The sequence below is a fragment of the Carassius carassius genome, chromosome 47, assembly GCF_963082965.1.
Source record: "Carassius carassius chromosome 47, fCarCar2.1, whole genome shotgun sequence".
Taxonomy (NCBI): domain Eukaryota; kingdom Metazoa; phylum Chordata; class Actinopteri; order Cypriniformes; family Cyprinidae; genus Carassius; species Carassius carassius.
In genome coordinates, this window is record NC_081801.1 from 3,427,793 (window position 1) to 3,444,428 (window position 16,636).

The following is a 16,636-nucleotide window of genomic DNA, read 5'->3' on the forward strand; positions in this document are numbered from 1 at the left end:
TTAATTTTTTCAAAATGATTTCCCATATACTCATAAACTTTTTATTTTATGCATTTCTTCTCTCCCGTAGCTGGCTTCCTAATCTATTTGTATAATCCACCTGGACCTATATAATACGGATATTGCCCTATCTATTAACTTACACAAAACTGCAACTGAGTTTATTGTAATATTGCACCTCTTTTACCTACTTTTCAATGTATATTTATGTATTTATTTAATACTTGATTGATTTTTTATTTTTATTTTATTTTTTTATTTGTAAGGGAAGTAACTGGTTTTTATTTAGTTTTACACGTAAACTGAACAAGTTTCCCATCCCCTCTTTACATTGGGACCCATGTCAAAAGGTCATCACCCTTGTGGCCTTGTGTGGTCCAGCTGTCGCCTACGTCAGGAGCTCCTGAATCGTTTCAGCCCTAAAATAGTCTGCAAACTTTAATTTTAGGAACAACTTGGAATAACCCTGGCTCCCATTCACAACACTTTTCCTATGCTAGAACAGTTCACAAGGCAAGGTAAGGTAAAGCAAGTTTATTTATGTATTTCATACACAATGACGATTCAAAGGGAAATTGGTATCTAATCTATATTTCAGATGCATTTACTTATGTTAATAAGCAGGCGTTGCAAGCAATCAGGTGATCATTATTGTAAAAAATAACCCCCTTCTGTGTGATGCAAAATCTGTTTTAAGTAATATATGTATAGTTTTTCATATGTGATTTTAGTATTACAATGTTTTTTTGGAGCTAGACACATTTTTTTCTGCATTATTTATAAAGGATATTATATTAACAAGTTTCCTTTAACTGGGTGATTGCCCTTAAAGTATTCTGCTGCTACACCCAATAAATCAGATGAGTCAAAAATACTAAAAGACAGCAATGGACTCAAATCTAGCAGACAAAAAAAAAGAAAGAGAGAGCGAGTAAATTAAGTCCCACACTGTAAACCTCCCGCCTACCCACAGCACTAACCAATGAGGAGCCGCGCATTTTAGGCGCTGCTCTCCGATTGGCCACTCGCTGCCTGACTGACAGTCCGTGTGAATGAAGTTTTTTCCCACTTTGGCTCCGTGAAGTTTCAGTGACGGGGGCATCACTGCAGCGCACTGAAGGAAAGGAAAGAACAGAAGGGAAAAGAAGGGAGAGAGGTGCGCCATCCATCCATCTATCCATCCACTGAATGTTCCCGCAGGACTTTATTAACGTACGGCTGCATGAGAGGCTTTGAGTTCTCGCGCTTTCTCTCTCCGGGACTGTTGGGTTACTGGTTCTGTCCTGATATCAAGCAGTTGTCATAATAATATAACCGAATTCTTCGCGTCAGGACGGGCGCAGGTGGTCATGGATACACCTATCAGATGGAAAGTAAAGCGGAGGTTTAAGGAGGTGCGGCTCTCGGTATTCCTTGTATTCCTGATGTTTGTCACCTCACGAGTCAGCGCAGGTAAGCGGAGAATCAGCTGTTCCCAAACTGTTACTTTGTGCCGCGGGCCGCGCTCTCCCGGGGCTGCGCTTCTCCTGCGCGAGTGCATTTCACGGTCAGTCCGCTGTCCCAGGACTGGAATGACTGTAGGGGGTGATGGTAGGCGCCCTAGAGTGGGATTTTTCAACTAGTTCCGTTTTTATTTTTGGAAACATTAGTGCAAGCAGCGAACGGATCCATGGAAGTTTTCCCGTGCAAAGCAACCTCTGCATGAGGATATCGTGATGCATCATCTATTGTGGCACGCGAAATCCTGAATCCAAAACGCTGTTCTGAAGAACCTAAGTTCTATACAGCCTAATTTTTCTTTGCTGAATCTCAGGGACTTCAAGAAACCATTGAAGAAGCTTTATCATTAGGGTATGAGATCAGGACCCCTTTTGGTTTCAGATTACCATCAATGCTGATGTGTGAACACGCAACCTAGAAATGGGTTTTATAGACTTTTTGGAAGATGTTTGACATGCTTTTTAGGGGATCTGGCAGAAAATAGTTTTCCTCCAGCAGGCGCGCTGACTGCAGAACGTAATTGGAAAAATATGCAGGATCATGAGAAACACACCAGAAGAGAAAGAGAGAGACAGAAAGAAGTTAGTTTTTTTTTTCATAGGCTCATTAAAGAAACCAACCACTCTGGCTGTTGTCTCAGTTTATTGAAAAAAAAAAACAGATTGATAAATGCACATTAATGCTCGTTAGTTGTAATGTCTTGGCTTCTGGTAGATGACATGTAATGAAGAACATCAGTGGGTCAGGGTGGAGTCGCCGCGTGTCTGCTCTAGTAGATCAGAGATGCTCGAGGTGAAGCTCGCAATTATCTTGTAAACCACTTAAAGAAAGAATTTCCCAGGAGACTATGTAAAACAGTTAATGTAGAGAGCAATTTCATGCATTTATCAAATCACATACATTCTCATCTCATCTGCAATATGCCATTAGTTAAAACTCAAGATTTGTTTTTAAATCATGCATGCAATATGCAGAAAAATGTGTTCTTCTTTTAGCACATAATAGCCAACTTTCTATGGTTGCATCAGTTTGACACCTGGTTTTAGTGTCATGTCATTATGAAGCTCTGTATCACACTCAGATTTGATAGTGTTAAGTTTATTAGTTGTGAATGTGAATCTGTGGTTTGCACAGTAACGACAGAGCCAAAGCAGACAGGGTTTGATCTCTTATTCTCATCCTCCTTGTTTCTCCAGCCTGTCCCAGGGAGTACCCCTCTCTCGCTTTCTTCAGGCTGGAGGGCGAGAAAGAGAGGGAGGAATAGAGGGAGGGGGGATAAATTCTGCTCCACATGTGTGATTAGCTTCGTGTCTGGTCATGGCTGCTTGGCTGCTCATTATAATGATGGAATTATTGAGAACATTTTGGTCCAGGGATTTCTGAAGAACATGCTGATTTACAGTATTTAATAAAGAATGAACCTGGCAATGATCTTAGCGGATGGACTCTTAAAAAAAATCAAGATTCCAGTTAGAATCATAAACAGTTTTATAATCTGGCTATATATTCTGTGGAAAGCACAACTCTGATCTGAAGATGAAATAATGAAACATCAAGAGAACCTTATAGCAACTCAGGAACCTTTTTGGGTTATGGAAAATCTGGAATTTTTAAACTGTAATTTCCAGACCTGGAAAAGTCATAAAAAAAAAAAAAAATTCTGGTTAAGCTCTGAAATTTTAAATCATGAACATCTGGATAAATCATGGAAAATAATTTGTTCAAATGGTGTGAAAACGTGTTTTAACAGCCAAAAGTATTTCTTTTGCTGCACTTGAGAACCATTCATTTTCTGTTTAGGAGTCTATCTCATAACTGTTAAATCACTCAACTTTATCACTTTTGCTTGCATGAGTCAAGGCTGAATTAATTGGAATGATTCATCGACTTGATTGATTGCTTATATATTAAGAACATCTGTCACTGAGCATCTTTTGAGTAAATTCCACCTCAGACTGGAATTTATAGTCTAGAATGCGTTGGGCTCTGTTCTAAATACAGCTCTGATCCCTATGTAGTGTACTTAATTTCTAAAATGCTTCCAGTTTTTTTAGAACACGCGTGTATTTGGGTAATGTAGAAAAGATGGTGGACTCGATCCGCAGCCAGACTGGCAGGGAAGCAATTACCGAGCTGTGAAGCTGAGTCAGTCAGCACAGCAGAGCTCACTGCTTCCACCACACGTGGTCTAATGGTGATGTCATGCATTGGGCGGGACTAACCAAATGGAATCTGTAGGTAGAGAATGACGTGCTGCGTTTATGGTGGGACTAGCATTGCGTTGTGGGATACAGTGGCGCCTTTACGTCACAGTAGGCAGAAGCTTAAAAAGGCAAAAATGGCTGAAGGGGATGCAGCTGCACTTCCTGTGCAGGGCTGTTCTGCTTTATTACTCACACTAGTGCTGTTTTATGAGTGTTTTAGAACGCTCTCGGCCTCACTCATTGAGTCTGCTGGGTGTGTGCTTCTCTTTTGAGAGTAAACAAATTCTTTTTAACAAATGGCATGTTGTAACAATTGTTTATTGCCCACGTGTGTTGTCTCTGGTTTTGGTTAATCGTTGTTGTGTTCTGCAGACCCTTAAAACCATGAGAGGAGAAACTCTGCAACGTTTGGAGCCAAACTTTCACACCCTTGGAGCCTTTCAAAAATGTTTCTTGTATAATGAGAGCAAGCTGCCCATTTCAGCGGTCCCAGTTCTTCATTCAGTGTTTGATATATTGAGAAGAATAGAAAGGAATATTAACTTCACAAATCAGATTTGTGTTGCCTTTGGCTTGATGGGTTCCATTAACAGAACAAACAGTGTCTCCCCTTGGCTATTAAAAGGTACCAGTCCAGTTCCAACAGGAAGAGGATGAAAGGTTTTCTGCCTAATCGAACTCCCAGAATCCCCTTTTGCTTACTAACTAGTTTGTAAGATTAAGATTTGTACACTCCAAATCATAGTATGTTGAAAATGTAATGTTAAAGGTGCCAGGCTGGCCGGCATACTAGTTAAGATGGATTTGAAAGTATGCATGAGTTTCATGCTCTCCATATAAAGAAGTTTGCAAGTTTATGAGTTAACTGTGTGCTTTGCAGAAAATAGTATGTCAGTAGTGACTGGATAAAATAGGTGTGCATCTATTCACATGCTATCTCTCATATTTAGCATGCAAGATTAGTGCACCTTAATGTCATAGTATGTCAAAAGTGACTAAATTGCATAGTATTTATAATGCATTTTAAAAGTATTAATCAGTCTCATGCTCTTCATATTTAATTGTATGCAAGATTAAGAGTAAACCACTGTACCTAAATCATTGTATGTTGAAATTAGTAGGCCTATGTCAGTAGTGACTGGTTGTCATAGTATGCAAATATGCATCCGTTCACATTCAATCTATTTGATACAACATGCAATATTAAGATTTGTGCAAATAAATCATAGTAGGTCAAACTGACTGGATTGCATAGTATTTACAATGGATTTTTTTTAAGTATGCATCAGTCTCATGCTCTCCATACTATATTGTATGCAAGATTAAGAGTAAACTATCTAAATCAGAGTATGCTAAAATAAGTATGTCATTAGTGACTGATATAGCATGCAATAATAATATCTGATATGGCATGCAATATTAAAGTTAGTGCATGACAAATCATAGTGTTTTTAAAATGTTACATTAAAAGTAACTGGATTGCATAGTATTTACGATGGATTTTATAAGGATTTATCAGTCCAGATAGCATACTACAAAATTCAGTGATGCATATTTTAATCTTAGCCTACGTAGTATTAGTATTAGGATATTAGGATTATTTCATTCCAGGTCATAGTACTGTATGCTTAAATATGTTTGAAGCATGCTGAATGCATAGTTTTTGGGCTCTTTGCAAATTTGTATCAATCCGTAATTTTATGACAATATAGTATGTATGCTGTGCTTGTTTGCTACATACTTAAAAGCATGAACTTTTCTTTGAAAGCACGGGATGTACTTATTAAAGTTAGTAGAGGTATGTGAATAGTTAACCGTGTCAGCAGTTTTGGATGTGTTTATGTAAGACCAGACTGGACCAGACCAGACCAGACCTCGACCTCGACTCTGTACTTGCCTTCAGTGTGTAGGAGGTCCAGCTCTGTAGAAGTAAGGTTTTCTTCCCTCTTGGTCTGTGTGGTTTGGGCTTTATAGCATGTGTTTTAAAGTTGCATTGTTTTATGATTGAAAGTGTTTCAAGTCTCCCTTCAATCTAAAACCACATTTGGGAGGGTGATAGTTGGTGAAACCTTTAAGGTCTCAGTTCACACACTATAAAACCAGATATGGCCTCTTTCAGATGTGAGGACCAAACCCTGACCCACATGTTTGCTGGGTTCAAACTCACATAAAGTTCACTGGAGTTGCTGGAGTCTATTATATTCATCAAACATACTGAAGATTTTTTACAAAATGAATACATATATAAATTAAAATATAATATTATGTATTAATGAAATCAATTAATTATAAATTATTTAAAAAACCCTCTATTGCAGTGATTCAGTTCAGATTCACGAAACTATGCAATAGTTGGAAAGATCCACAACTTAAAAAGAATGTATTTAAGAACATTTATTTAACTTGAGTGATGAGTCAAATGAATCAATGAATCATTTTCTGAACCAGTTAACTGAATTGAATTGTCTGAATCGCTAAAATGAATCTTCTAATGAGAAAGGAGGTTGAGAAGTGTTGATGCATGTATGTGCCTGTGCTGGAGAAAAAAGACAAGAGGAAAGTGGAATAAAACAAGTGACTGATGGGAGAAAAGGAGGTGAGTTATAGTAGCTATTGAGAGCAGACCTACAGGAGATGAGGTCACGGGGTCAGAGGTTAAAGGTGGCATACTGTGGGTGGTGACCTTCAGATTATGACCACCCCAAAAGTTTACAGTGTTCCACCCCGAGACACAGCGTCTGGAAAACACATCACTTTAAGTGCAGACATAGACAGATCCATTTCACACTGTTTTGATGTGAAAAAGTGTCTTGAAATGGTGTTTACATTTTATACTTACAGTGTGTAAAATTATAAATGTTATGTTCTTTAATTTAATGCAGGATTTTCTGAATATAAGTATTACTTTCTTAAAATATCATAGTGATCCCACATTTTTGAACAGAAATATATGAAGGATAAATGATTTTAACACTAACCCTAAGTATTAAAGGGGTGGTTGATTACAATTTCACTTTTTTAACATGCATGTTAAAATATATTCATATATGAATCGCAATTCTGTCTTCTAATGATTCTAATGGATTCACAAGTTTCAAAATCTATGTTCTAAAGAAGCGGATCTTAACACTGTTTCTTGTGCCCCGCTACTCTGCACATGCTCTGCATCTCTCTTTCTTTCTCTCTCTCTCATTCAGCTCAGCTCCAACAATGAACTGTTCCAATTATACACTTATTTTCACATAGCTATGAGAAGCGTTAACCGTGGACACGCGTACGGTTGCCGTACTGTATTAAAGCTTTAATCAGGATAAAACCATATATTAAAAGCTAACATAAGTAGTAGCATTTACAAACAACAGTGTATCTAAAAGTATGAGACAACAACAAACAAAAAACATATGCCTACCATTAAAAGCTGGCTTGCACAGGTTCTGCGTGATCCTCTTCAATAATATCCTCGTGCTCAAACCATAAGCAATATGTACGACGCTGTTGTTTACAATACAACCGGAGCACATGCTGCTGAGGTGAGGGCCACGACGTTTAGACTCGCACTAGAGGCGGTTTAGCCAATCACAACACAGAGCTAGCTAACCAATCAGAGCCCATCTCCTATTTCTGAGGGAGGGGCTTCAGAAAAGCAGGAAATGATCAGCGCATTTCTCAGAGAAAGGACAGAAGTTTTTTTTTTTTTAAACTAAGCATTAACACCCTCCTTGAACTGCCACCTTAACGTGGTGGAGGGGTTTGAGTACCCGAATGACCCTAGGAGCTATGTTGTCTGGGGCTATATGCCCCTGGTAGGGTCTCCCAAGGCAAACAGGTCCTAGGCGACGGGTCAGACTAAGAGTGGTTCAGAACCCCCTTATGAGAAGACAAAATCAAAGGACCCTGACGTCGCCCGGTATGGCGCAGCCGGGGCCCCACCCTGGAGCCAGGCCCGGGGTTGGGGCTCGTATGCGAGCGCCTGGTGGCCGGGCCTCCCCCCACGGGGTCCGGCCGGGCTCAGCCCGAAGGAGTGCTTAGACAATCGGGCGGCAGTCGAAGGCGGGGGCCTCGACAGCCCGATCCCTGGACACGGAAACTAGCTCTAGGGACGTGGAACGTCACCTCACTGGCGGGGAAGGAGCCCGAGATTGTGCGTGAGGTTGAGAGGTTCCGACTAGCGATAGTCGGGCTCACCTCTACGCACAGCTTGGGATCTGGAACCACAGTCCTCGAGAGAGGATGGACTCTTCACCACTCTGGAGTTGCCCATGGTGAGAGGCGGCGGGCTGGTGTGGGTTTGCTTATAGCCCCCCAGCTCAGCTGCCATGTGTTGGAGTTTACCCCGGTGAACGAGAGGGTCGCTTCCCTGCGCCTTCGGGTCGGGGATAGGTCTCTCACTGTCTTTTGTGCCTACGGGCCGAACGGCAGTGCAGAGTACCCAGCCTTCTTGGAGTCTCTGGGAGGGGTGCTGGAAAGTGCTCCGACTGGGGACTCCGTCGTTTTACTGGGGGACTTCAACGCCCACGTGGGCAACGAAAGTGACACCTGGAGGGGCGTGATTGGGAGGAACGGCCCCCCTGATCTGAACCCGAGCGGTGTTCAGTTATTGGACTTCTGTGCTAGTTACAGCTTGTCCATAACGAACACCATGTTCAAGCATAAGGGTGTCCATCAGTACACGTGGCACCAGGACACCCTAGGCCGTAGGTCGATGATCGACTTTGTGGTCGTTTCATCCGACCTCCGGCCGTATGTCTTGGACACTCGGGTGAAGAGAGGGGCGGAGCTGTCAACCGATCACCACCTGGTGGTGAGTTGGATCCGATGGCGGGGGAGGAAGCTGGACAGACTCGGCAGACCCAAACGTACTGTGAGGGTCTGCTGGGAACGTTTGGCCGAGTCTCCTGTCAGAGAGATCTTCAACTCCCACCTCCGGCAGAGCTTCGACCGGATCCCGAGGGAGGCTGGAGATATTGAGTCCGAGTGGACCATGTTCTCCACCTCCATTGTCGAAGCGGCCGCTCGGAGCTGTGGCCGTAAGGTTTCCGGTGCCTGTCGAGGCGGCAATCCCCGAACCCGGTGGTGGACACCGGAAGTAAGGGATGCCGTCAAGCTGAAGAAGGAGTCCTATCGGGCCTGGTTGGCTTGTGGGACTCCTGAGGCAGCTGACAGGTACCGGCAGGCCAAGCGGACTACAGCCCGGGTGGTTGTGGAGGCAAAAACTCGGGCCTGGGAGGAGTTCGGTGAGGCCATGGAGAAGGACTATCGGTCGGCCTCGAAGAGATTCTGGCAAACCGTCCGGCGCCTCAGGAGAGGGAAGCAGTGCCCTACCAACGCTGTTTACAGTAGAGGTGGGGAGCTGTTGACCTCAACTGGGGATGTCGTTGGACGGTGGAAGGAATACTTCGAGGATCTCCTCAATCCCGCTGTCACATCTTCCATTGAGGAAGCAGAGGCCATGTTCCAGTGACTTAATTCTTATTCGATTTCTGATAACTTCTCTTTGTTGGTGAAATGATAGGGTTGCGTGACATTGTTCCTGGGAGGCAGAAGCAAGTAAAGGGCAGGTTTTAGCTTCTGGCCCGATGGTGGAAAAGCGGCTAGAATAAAAACAGTGAACCACCCATTTAAATGTTTGTTTGTAACTTATCACTGTTCATGACTTGAATTGATCCTTAAATCATGTAACTTGTCATGAAGAGGTATTTAACTTACACCTTAGCAACTGCATAGCAGCTCCCTAGTAACCACATAGAACACTCTAGGGATGTAATGGTTCTCTGTAAAAAATCAATCCATACTACCAACGGTTCGGTATGCACTTGCACCGCGGTTCAAATTAAATCTGATAATGCATCTCTGTAATATGGTTTGTTAAAAATAATAACATGTAAAACAGACAGAGTTTGGCTAATGTATGTTTGTGTCAATGGATACTTATGCTGGATACTCATGCTGGATACAATGGATACTTTGCAATTCATTAAAACAACAGCAGTAAAAAAAAATAAAAAAAATTGGACAGACCAGTGACTCTTTGTAAACTTTGTTCAATGCGAGTGCCATATGCTGTAATATGCATGCATGTGCAGGTGAGACCTGACCAGCAAACTCTGCTATCTGTGTCTAAACTAAACTCATTTAAGACTCGCCAGTTAAAACATTCATGAGCTAGAAGATGCACAAAACATACAGAGCTGTCCTGAGACCATGACTCTAAAACCGTGATACGAACCAAACCGTGAGTAATTTGAACTGTTACACCCAAACTAGAAACCTATAGACGGTTTCAACGGCAACAACATAAACAAACGTTACTTTGCATGCGCGCTTTTGTGGACCTAACTTAACTTCCGGTAGACTTCCAAATAGTAACAACTCAATAACAACAGCCAAGTCCCTCTAGAGTAGATATTTTTTGATAAACAAACAAAATAGGTTTGCCGCGTGGATCAGGCGGACTTAATGAAAATGCAAATTCATTCTTTGCCAGCAGGAGATGTTTTAAAGCATAGACATAAAGGGCGAGAAATAGAGGTTTCCCCAGTAACAGCTGTAAACAAAGCAGAGCTGGTACGCTCACACGCTGTTTTATCAGGCATATAACATGCAAGTCTTCCTTCAGAAATACAGCGATATAAAAACACCTGTGCTTTGTTTTGATATTTAAACAAATAAATGTAAGGAATTATTATTATTAAACGTGCAGTACATTACTCATGTTTATTCAACGAAGCCTTTTTGAAAATCGATCAGTTTTAAAATTGTGGCGAGTCTCCAAAAATAAATAAATGTATGGGAAACACATCCCGCAGCACAACCACCTGACCCCAACTTCAGTCTACTCATCACATTGACTTTAACTGCGTTTGTAGAAGGCACCGCAGCCAGACCGATATATACACAACACAGACCGGAAGTTAACTTAGGTCCAGGCGCGTGCGCCCGATGAAACCGTCTATAGCAAGTTAGCAAAATTCTAAAACCTTTCAGAATACATTAGCATTTGCATGCAAGGTCTCTAGAAACCATAGCAAACACCCTAGAAACCCAAATTCACTGCACCAATGAAGGTTTTTTTGCTAAAGTTTTCTTTATAAAGTCAGTCTAGTTAAATCAGTATCATGGGGGGCAGACAGGGTTTTAGTCTTTCGGATTACACTTGGTCCTGATACAGCCCGCCACCCCTGCTGCTCACACACACACACACACACACACACACACACACACACACACACACACACACACACACACACACACACACACACACACACACATTGTTTTCTGCCATGCATGCGTGTGTGCTAAGATCTCTGGTTCTCAGAGTTTGAGAGTTTAAGTTTTTGAGTATTGTATTTCTGTCTGCTCTGTTCTGTATGAATGGACTCTTTAACAGAGCTTTTAAATGGACGCCATGTTTGGGCTTTGCTAAGGCTTTGTTGTGAATAATTGAGGGGGTCATTATGAGTGTGTGTGTGTGTGTGGCACCCCTATGATGGCCTGAGGTTCCCCTGGGCTGTCATGAAGCTCACACATGTGCACACACTTCTTCTAGAATAACATTCCCTACATACCTGTTCAAGAGCTGCTAACTCAGTGTCAGCATGACTAGAGCACCCCAGAGCATCATGGGATATGTTTGTTTTTGCAGCGAAAAGCCACAGATGGACCAGCATCACTAGTTTTCTTTTATTTCTTGGCATTTGGGATTCGAGCTATGAGAGCGAGAGTTTGTGTTCTCACATCTGGAAGCTATAGCCGTCATTGTGCTGTCTGCTGATCCCAGAGAAAAAGAGGGAAAAAAGAGCGGGGAAAAAAGGAAAAATGTCTTCCAGATGTTTTTTTTCCTCCCCTCACCATGGAACAGCAGAGGAATAAAATACCGTTTCATTAAGACAGATGATAAATACACGTTCCTCGCACAGAATCAAGTGAGATGGAGGGTCGCAAAACGCGCTCTGACTTCACTCCAAACACAAAACGGCGTCTGCAGACCCACTGACCTGACCTTTTTTTTGCAGAATGATGCATGCATATCTGTTTATTTGTGTGTTTATGCGTCTGTGAGATGGAAAGAGTGGGTGGGATATGTCCATCTTTTTTTCAAGGTTTTTACTTTAGTGTGTTTTACATGGTTTAGAAATTCTAAAAATAATTAATAAATGAGGAAATTAATTAATTATCAACAATCTTAATTTATTATCTAATATGTATATAATTTGTTAGAATATGTAATATTAATAAAAAAAATTAATAAATTTATATTATATTCAAAGTATATATTTTAATGCTACAATTTTAATTTAAGAAAATTACATCGCTGTAATATATTTAGCCAACTGTCTAAAAAATTTTATGTTTTATAATATAATATAATATAATATAATATAATATAATATAATATAATATAATATAATATAATATAATAATGTTGGAAAATGTATTGAAAACATGACAAATATAAAATAAATTCTGATTAAGAAAAGCATTTTTGCTGTGCAATATTGTCGTAGGATTGCTTAACTGGCTTTTTCATTTCAAAATGATAGCAAATAGGTGTTGATGACAGAAATCATATACGTGATGTATGAATCAAACAGGCTTAGAATGGTTTCTTAAATGGTTTTCCACATATCATTGTTTAGACATGAACTGAGAAATCAAATTAAATTCACTTGAACTTTTGACTATAAAAACATCATGTAAAACAGCCTATGACTTCTAAATGATCATGTTTTTTTTCATGTGAAAATCTTGATAACATTATAAGTGGACCTCAAATACAAAAAAGGCAGTTCATGACCCCTTTAAAATGATATACATTGACAGTGGTGAGATGGAGTTGCTGCTTGTATGCATGAAGTTAATTTCTGATCAGCTTTGTTGCATTGCCAACAGACTCTGACACTCATGTCATTTCAAATCGCCAGTGAAAATGAGTGACTTCCTGTCACTTTGTCCTTATGAACTTCTGTCTGTACAAATATCACTTAACAGAGATGCTTGTCCTCGAATGTGATTGTGCAGTTTTGTGTGTGTGTGTGTGTGTGTGTGCAGTGACCTCTGTTGTGGCTTGTAAGAACCCTAAAATATCACATGCCACATTCATGACCCTGAAACAAGGAATTATGGGATTGCCTGGGGTTTATGGCCAACACACACATACATCTCTCTCTTGCTTTTATTGGGTTTTATTTGAGTGACTGCTGATGTATCTCTCCTTCTCATGGAAAGAAGAGGCTTTTTTGTGACAAACAGATGAAAAACATTCATTCATGTGTTTCAGAAATGTTCAGGAACACTACAAAACATCAGACGTCTGGATCCCTCGTCCAAATAATGACCCCAAAACTAGGCACATTTTCTGTTTGCAAACTAAAGTGTATCATGTGAAGCATAGTTCGTTTCCATGCTAGTGCAAGATAAGGGATCTCTTTTGTAGGTTTTCTTTTTTATATGCCAAAAGTCACAAATACCAATTTACCACAATTACAATATCTGTAATTATGGTATTCCTGTGGAAACTATGACTACTGGGGTAAATGTTTGTAAGGGTCAGTACACATGAGCTTTCAAAGCCTCTTTGAGCTTTCATAAGGTTTTGATTTTCCTGTGTATGAGGAATAACTTGAGGGCAGTAGCTGGTCCTGTAATGCTTCATTTGAGCTGTATGCTAAACGTCCTGTGCTTGACTCTTGTCTGTGTGTTTAAGTCTTTTACAATGCTTTGCTATACTGTACATAATCAAACTATTTTATAAACTATAAACAAACTATATTTTATTATATTTTACATCCTAGAGATGACCATCTTGTCTTTTTTATTTTATTTTATTTTATTTAAATCCTAGAGATAACCATCATGTGCCCTATTTTAATTTATTTTTATATCTTAGCCATGACTATTTTATTTTATTTTATTTTATTTTCATTTCATAAAACTGACCTACAAATTTAATTTAATTTAATTTAATTTTTTATTTTTTTTTATTTTTCAGTATCACATTTTCTGTATTTAATTTTTTTTATCAAGTATCTTCCCATTGGCTGTGATTTGTCCCTAAGTGCAACATTTCCACTTTTAGTAAGGACAGTAAAATTGTGCCGTTCCTAGTTCATAGAAAAATGCCAAATACTATAGCGAGCAGTTTTGTGCTGATCCAGTAGGAAACAGTACAGTGACATCATCAGCTCCCTTTTGACCCTGCACACTTCGAATACGCTCATGCAAATGATCAGATTTGTGTTCTGTCATTACCTGGAGGTTTTCCTGGGACACTGAGTGGGTAATGAGTGATTTATAATGTTCAGTTGGTTATTCATGAGATGTTTAGGGAATCCTGCAGGTCCAGACATGCGAGAAGAACTTTAGGATTCTGGAGTGGTGTGCGGAAAGCTGACATTCCTTCCACTGCCCTCATACTGAGAATATAAAATAGTCTCTCTCTCTCTCTCTCTCTCTCTCTGCAGTAGCACATTATGAACTGGCCACAAAAACCACAGAAACGTTCAGCTCTCTCCAGAAAGAATTAAACACACACACACTTCACTCGCGCTCCAGCAGAGGACAGAGAGGCTTTTGTATAGAGTTGTAATAATCTGGCAATATATGTCGTGTCGCATATGACTGAGGTCATGTTAATGAAACTGTGGTGATGTCTTTGATGAGCTGTTTTATGGTGTATTATTTTTGTATAATGATGTATTATTTTTGTAATGCAGATATAATTCTAACAGAATATTAACATAAAAGATGAAATTTAAAGTTAAATGAACAATTACAGTACCATGGTATTACCAAAATTTTTGTAAAAGGTCAAAAATAATGTTTACATAGTATAACCGAATGTTACTCCGGTTATACTATGGTTTTGGTTCATGTTTTTTGTACACAATACCATGGTAATACTGTGCTTTACCATGATTATACCATGCTTTTTGAACATTTACCATGGTAATACCATATTTTTGAAGATGTTATCTTGGTAATACCTTACCCTTGGTTGTACTGTTTTTACATGCATCATGATAATAGCATGCTTTTTGGAAATGTATGATGCTAATAACATATATATATATATATATATATAGTTAATATATTTATATTTATATATATTATAAATATAAATAAATTATTATTATTTATATTTACATATATTTAATATGTTATCCTGGTATAACCTTGTTTTTGTACATAGTATAATGGTAATACTATTTTTTTCATGTACTATGATAACTACCATGTTTTTACGGTAATACAGCAATACCATGCTTTTTTTTAATTACCATGATAATACCATATACGTGTACATGTTACCCTGATAATATCTTGATATTTGTACATGGTACTATGGTAATACCATGTTCCTTTTGCATTTACCATGATTGACCATGCTTTTTTGGAAATTTACCATATTTTTGTTCATTATACCATGGTAATACTGGTTTTGTTTGAACATGTACTATGATAATACTACCGTTTGATTACGAGTATAATCCCATGATGATATTTTGTAACATAGTATGTATTTAAAATACCATGGTACATGACTATGGTAATCATTCAGTAACATAATTTAAATCAAAACAGTGTATTATTTCCATCAGATTTTGTCATTGTACTGGAGTTTTGTTTGGATCAGTCTACTTTGATCTTAGCATGAAGCTGGTTTTTATGGGTTTGGATGAAGTTGTAGTAGAGAGTGATTTCACTGTTATGCTTTTAATGAGTAAGTGAGAGGTGTCTTTATGTAATAAATGTGTGTTTGATTTCACGGTAAGGGATGCACGCTGCTTTCTTCTTAGTGTGCAGTTATCCCTGGTGTGCTGATTAAATTGGATGCATTTGTAGATGAAATGTCTGTGTGACTGAGTTGTGGTACAACACCACATGAGTCATGGTTTCCAGCATCTAATGCTCACGCTGAACGCCAGCCAGCCATTCGCTCAGTGAACGTGAGCTGTTCAACACGGAAAAACTCTACACATGCTCTTTGCTAAAAGAGAAGCTATTTTCACATTTTAAGACAATAAAATCTGATGAAAAGTGTTTGTGTGTATGTGTGAGTGTATGAATGTTGCAGATGGATGAAATGGTTTTTGCTGAATGAGTCGGTCTTGATTGCCGCTCATGTTAGTGGAAACCAATGAACACCACAAAGCCTAACCAAACGACCAACCATACCATTATGGTGCACTTCAAACAACCTACTGAAAGAGAGAGAGAGAGAGAGAGAGAGAGAGAGAGAGAGAAGAAAATATATATAACAAGTATAATTGCATGCTGAAAGACAGGAAATATACTTAAGTCGCTTTAGAAGCTCAAAGCACCTGGTCGAATACCTGCACTCCTCCCGCTTGATTGGCTGCTGTTGGTTGAGGAGCTGTCAGTCACTCAGATTGACCTGATCATTAAACTGTCAGCACAGACCTTCTAACAGCCTCCCAGAACACCTTAGCGACAGGATAGCAATCCAATACAATAACAGTGTGCTAACAGCCATTCAGAACACATGTGCAACCACCTAGACATGCATTAGACACCACATAGCAGCCAATAACAGCCATTTAGAACACCATAGCAACAGAACACTAGAACACTAGCAACCACATAGCAACACTCTGGTTAGAACACCCTAGCAGTTATAGTCCAGTGATGAGTCATGTGCTTCTATCCGAAAGGGAAAAAAAAATCATAGGCTGCATTTATTTGATAAAGAAACAACAACAGTAAAACAGTAGTTTTGTGGAAATATTACTACAATTTAAAATAACTGTTTTCTATTTGAATGTGTTTTAAAATGTAATTTATTCCTGTGATCAAAGCTGTATTTTCAGCATCATTCCTCCAGTCTTCAGTGTCACATGATCCTTCAGAAATCATTCTAATATGCGGATTTTCTGCTCAAGAAACATTCATTCTGTAATGAATTAATCTTCGTA

At 39.4% G+C, this 16,636-nt stretch overlaps 1 protein-coding gene across 1 annotated transcript in view; it reads left to right on the forward strand.

Annotated features, from left to right (window-relative positions):
- Positions 1-1,062: 1,062 nt before the first annotated feature.
- Positions 1,063-16,636, forward strand: part of LOC132130267 (collagen alpha-1(V) chain-like) — an 86,972-nt gene continuing 71,398 nt past the window's right edge. The window contains exon 1 of the mRNA XM_059541965.1: positions 1,063-1,452. Within this exon, the coding sequence (XP_059397948.1) occupies positions 1,350-1,452 (103 nt within the window). The 5' untranslated portion in view covers positions 1,063-1,349. The remainder of the gene's footprint in view (positions 1,453-16,636) is intronic.